The sequence below is a fragment of the Capsicum annuum genome, chromosome 11 (genome assembly GCF_002878395.1).
Source record: "Capsicum annuum cultivar UCD-10X-F1 chromosome 11, UCD10Xv1.1, whole genome shotgun sequence".
Taxonomy (NCBI): Eukaryota; Viridiplantae; Streptophyta; class Magnoliopsida; order Solanales; family Solanaceae; genus Capsicum; species Capsicum annuum.
In genome coordinates, this window is record NC_061121.1 from 15,898,257 (window position 1) to 15,903,254 (window position 4,998).

Sequence of the window (4,998 nt, forward strand, 5' to 3'; positions counted from 1 at the left end):
TTAGTTATATCAGTTTCCATTAAGTTGTTTAAGACTCAGTATTCATACAGTAGCCATGTTTCACTATTTCCCAGCTTCAATTCTACTCATATGACAAATGTATAGTTTCTAAGAAACTAAGTATAGTGATTCACTAACTTAATAGATCTTGTTTGTGACACATGTTTTAAGATATAACAGCTTTTAGTTTATTTTTGTCTCTTGGTGAGTCTACTTGCACTTAGCATGCATGTTTTAAGATTATTTGTAAAATCAGTTTTACTTATTGCATTCACACCCACTTACTTAGTACATTCCAAAGTACTGATCCATATATATGTCTATGTGCTATATTTTCTAATAATATAGGTACTAGTTATAGCCTACGTATCATAATCAGATAGACGCAGTTTACATCCTACAGGTGATGGGTTCTCCTATTTTAGGGACTCCCAGCTATCTATAGTCAGTATAGTAGAGGCTTTATAGATGTCAGTCAGAGTCAATCATGTAATTTCAGTCTCTTTCTATACTTTTAACATGATGTATATTGTTTCAACATTAACTTTATTTACACTTTTCATGATTATGATAATGCTTAGCAAATTAAGTTTTATTTTACATATTAAATTAGTTACTTAACAGTATTCTAGTTCATGGGTTAGCTTGGGATCACTTGTGATCTAAAGCACCGTGTTATGACTAGGGGTAGTCTCTGGTCGTGACAAACTTGGTATAAGAGCAAAGAGTTCAAGTGTCCTGGGATTTATATGAAGTCGTGTCTAGTAGAGTCATGTAGAATGGTATGAAGATGCCTGCACTTTTCTTTGAGAGGCAATAGGAAATTTAAGAAAAATTTCCCTTCTTTCATGTCTCGAGTCGTACAGTAGAAGTGTTCTCTAAGGAACTTATGCAGATTCTTACATTACTCTATTAATGCCAACTCTGCCTTAGTTTTGAGGAAATAGTAATAGTGAGCTTAAATCCCTACAGGTATAGTTTTCTCAGAAAGTCCCCTCAGACAGTTATGGGATGGCACATATGCTAGAAAATATCCTAGCAGTGCTTTTAAGTTTCTATGTTTGAAGGACTTTATTCATGGTCATGAAAAATTATGCATTGAGCCAAAGTTAGATGTGCTCTATGAATGCTATGATAGCATATAACCTAGATTTAGAAGTATGAACTCAGAAGTTCAGCAGTAGTAGAGTTTGAATAATGTTTATCTAGATTTAGAAGATTATGTATTCATAGAGCTAGTTGTATGAAAGGTAAATTCGTAGGCTTAAAATAGTGTATACAAAAATTTTATGTTTGTTGATTCAAAATTATATGTTGTTGATGTTGGGTATGTTAGTGTAGCAGTAAGTCTCATGGTTTTGATATGATGTTAGTAGGCTATGAAAGAAGATAGTATAGTTCATTGAAGGTGTAGGGATATCCATGTTAGGTGTTAGAATCTAAGTTTGAGATACTTTGAAGTCTAAGCTAATGACAGTGTGAGCTCAATGTCTTGTGTATGATGTTGTTGCTAGCGGCGGCAATTTTCGGAGGCGGAGCTCCAAATCAAATAATTTCAATGCCAATCGAATCCAAATGAGGTCAGGAACAAAAATTTGTCAAAATCCTCTTTGATTTCCTCACAGAACCTGTCCAATTTTGAAATTAGGGTTTCGAAACCCTAATTTCACGGCGGCGGTGCTCCAGTGGCTGTAAATCAAAATTGGTCAATAGATATGGTTCAAAATGTCTCAATAAATGTATCCCTTATGAATGTCAAGGCCTATTCATCACAGAACTCAATCAAATTGAATTCTGATGAATCAAAGTGTGTTAAAGCTGATGAAAATGCAATGATTCAGCTGAGTATCCTAAAGGTAACTCTTCTTTTATCTCCTAAAAACATTCTTGGTGCTGAAAAATCTGTAGTTGAACCCCAAAAATTGATGTACTTTAAATTGATATTTTTTCTCTTTGTTCAAAGTTGAACCTTGGTTCACTTCATTGATCACTAGACGATTCTTTAAATTGATGTGCGCAGTGCTAGTTTTAGTTTCTCGTTTGGTTTAGTTCTAGTTCTTTTCAATTATAGTGATGAGTTGGTGACATCGATAGTGTTTATTAATAACTGAGTTATTATCTACAGTGAGTACTCGTCACTTGAACATAATGTTAATATGACTCTAGTCAATAAGTGGAAATCACTATTGGTAAAAGAATATATGATAAGATGCTAATTCAATATTTACTGTATGGCACGTTGCTTAGAATCTAGTGGATTAGAAGAAATTTAGAATTAGTAGGTAATTGGAAGTTTGTTTACTGTTTGAACAATGATAGAATTCTTGAGGCACCATGAAATAATTTATTGACTGCTTTCGTTTATCCTTTTTGGCTAATATTTCTACATCTTATTGTATGTTTAAAGAAACAAAAATTGATCTAGTTTGAGTTCGCAATGTAGTTCACACTTGCTCTTCAACTGCTCTTATTGTAGGTATTTGTGGTAGACACTACTTACTTGTATGGGCATAAATAGAAAGATTACTAACTTGGACTCTAAGGTACAACAACTATCTTCCCTAAGAAGCACAAGAGCTGTGACTATGATCCTAGGATTCATTTTTGCTGTTGTGGTATACCATGTTTGGATTAAAAGAAATAGTCGCAAATCTACCCAGCTGGCTAAGGATGCACTGTTAGATTCAAAAAGATCATTTTTCAATTACATATTGTGGGGAAGCAACATACCAAATGGAGGAGCATACTAGAGAAACTCGATAATTTTCCCTATTGGTCATTATATAATTCCTGATGTAAAATGACTCGGGCACTTCTTAGAAGGTGCTGAGTTTATTTAGTCTCCTTTGATTACAGTTTTTCTTCTTTAGTTATTTTTGTGGGAACTAACTCTAGATTCCAATGAGTTATCGTGTAAAATGCTATAATTAGTTAAATATGATTCAGCTTATAATTCAGTTCAACTGGGAAAAAAATATGTGATCAACATAACATTTTAAACTCCATGCTATAGAAATGACTTCTCACTTAGTAGGATTAAGGGAGTAATTAAAGCTCAGCCATCACATAGAACCTAAATTTTGATTTAACAGACCACGCCATCACTGGCAAACAATTAAATAAGCAGACTCTCATTTTACAGCAAAAAAATTGGCTAAGATAGCTGAGGTTACCACCTAGCACAAGTGCACTAAAAATCACCTTAAGAAAATGAAGAACTAAATAATTAGAGACACACTATACAACAAAAATAAAAAAGAACTCATATCACATGCTGGAAGAAAAACAGAGGTAACGACATGGACTGAAGAACAATCTTTCTAATTTCTTCACGTGCAATTTTTACAACCCACGAACAAGGATATAGGAAAAAAAACTCCCTGCAGACCTCATTTGTGGATTTCACAGGGTATGTTGTTGATGTTTAGCAATAGGACACCAGTCAACTTTGAGAATGACAGAAAAAAAGACAACTTTCAGCAATATATCAGAAGAAACATCCACATATCAACTGCATCTACATATAAGTCTGCAGTAAAATAGCATCCCATCTTAAACAACTTGTTCCTTAATGTAACTACTAAAAAGTCTAATTAGCAGCAAAAAGGTAACAAAATATGAAGTATAGCTGATTCATTTTTTCTTCCTTGAACTCAAAATAACTTCTCCCCTATTTTTCCCACCCCTCACTGTCTTCAGTTTTCATATTCTTTTTGCCTTTTCAACATTCAACTGATTTGAAGTTATGGATGCGTTACCTTTGTAAGATAACTTTTTTGGTGAATACAGAAAATTTTAGGTATACTTGAACCAGTTTCATCTCCCTTGAAGCCAATCTTCGTAGTACCAGTTGGTCGATGCGGAAACTTTTTAGCTTCAAGCCTAGTCTTAGCTTCGGAGATTCTCTTAGGTTGCATAGTTTTCTACTCATCCTCTTCAGATTCATCTCTATCTGTATCAACAACTGCAACATTTAAAGGCGCAACATGTAGCCCAGGTCCAATAGATTTGGTCTGTTGAATTGAAGAAGAAACACATCCAGGAGTAGCCATAAATACACTAGATTCTTGGCTATCTCAGGGTGCTAACACTAGTACATCTTGAACTGGTTCTTTTGATATGTTAAGCTACAAAAATTGACAAAGTAGTTAAATAATTGATTAAGTAATGCTTATAATAACCAAGTATAGAAAAATTACTTACCAAAGGACATTTCCTTTGATTATGGCCTGGTTCACCACAATGATCACATGTCATTTTTAGACCTTTTCTTGAAGCTAAGCATACCCCCCCCCTCTCTCTTTCTAGATTCGATCTTTTCCCCTGTTCTCTTAACCTTTGGTCTACCAACCATTTTTTGTATTTTAGGTGGCTCCATAGCATGAGCAGGATCAACTTTCCAAAATTTAGAACCTCTAACAGGTTGTATCTTATGCATGTACACCAACATGTAAGCTTCTTTTGAATACCACCAATTCACATGATTTTTTGGTTCTTGCTTGTCATGAATGTAAGCTTTAATGGCATGAGGACATGATATGCCTGTCAAGTCCCATGTCCTACATGTGAACTTCTTCCTACCAAGATGCACCATATGTATATCTTCGCCCTCAACAACCTCATACCCTTGGTCTCCATTAGATTTTACTTCACAACAATGTGCAATCATATTGTAATCAGTAAACAACTCCATGGCATATGGACTGAACTTTTTTTCCAATTTCTCCCCTCCTCTTCAAGTTCTTTCAACCTTACCATAACCTATTTATACAAACAGTGAGACAATAAGCTTAAATGAAAAATAGTAAGACAACAAACTTAATTGATAAAGTCTTGCTAAATTAAAAATAGTGAAAAAAATATTCTGAAAAAAAGTGAAAAACTCAAAAATTCAAATAATGAAAAAAAATAAAGAGTGGATTACCTTGGTTCTAATTTCTTCCAACATCTTCATTATAGGCTTTCCTCTTTAATTTAGAATCCATTTGTTGAATGATT

At 33.9% G+C, this 4,998-nt stretch overlaps 1 protein-coding gene across 1 annotated transcript; it reads right to left on the reverse strand.

Moving 5' to 3' along the window:
* Positions 1-3,923: 3,923 nt before the first annotated feature.
* Positions 3,924-4,693, reverse strand: LOC124888790. The gene is made up of 3 exons (XM_047400082.1): positions 4,288-4,693; positions 4,204-4,229; positions 3,924-4,013 (listed from the first exon to the last, which is right to left on the reverse strand). The coding sequence occupies exons 1-3, from the start codon at positions 4,691-4,693 to the stop codon at positions 3,924-3,926; spliced, it is 522 nt and encodes a 173-aa protein (XP_047256038.1).
* Positions 4,694-4,998: the final 305 nt, after the last annotated feature.

Coding starts and splice junctions, on each gene's coding strand:
- LOC124888790 (XM_047400082.1), bottom strand. CDS start 4,693: ATGGAGTTGTTTACTGATTACAATATGATTGCACATTGTTGTGAAGTA. Junction 4,230..4,287: donor TAGAAAGAGAGAGGGGGGGG/GTATGCTTAGCT, acceptor GTGGTGAACCAG/GCCATAATCAAAGGAAATGT. Junction 4,014..4,203: donor ATCAAAGGAAATGTCCTTTG/GTAAGTAATTTT, acceptor TCAATTCAACAG/ACCAAATCTATTGGACCTGG.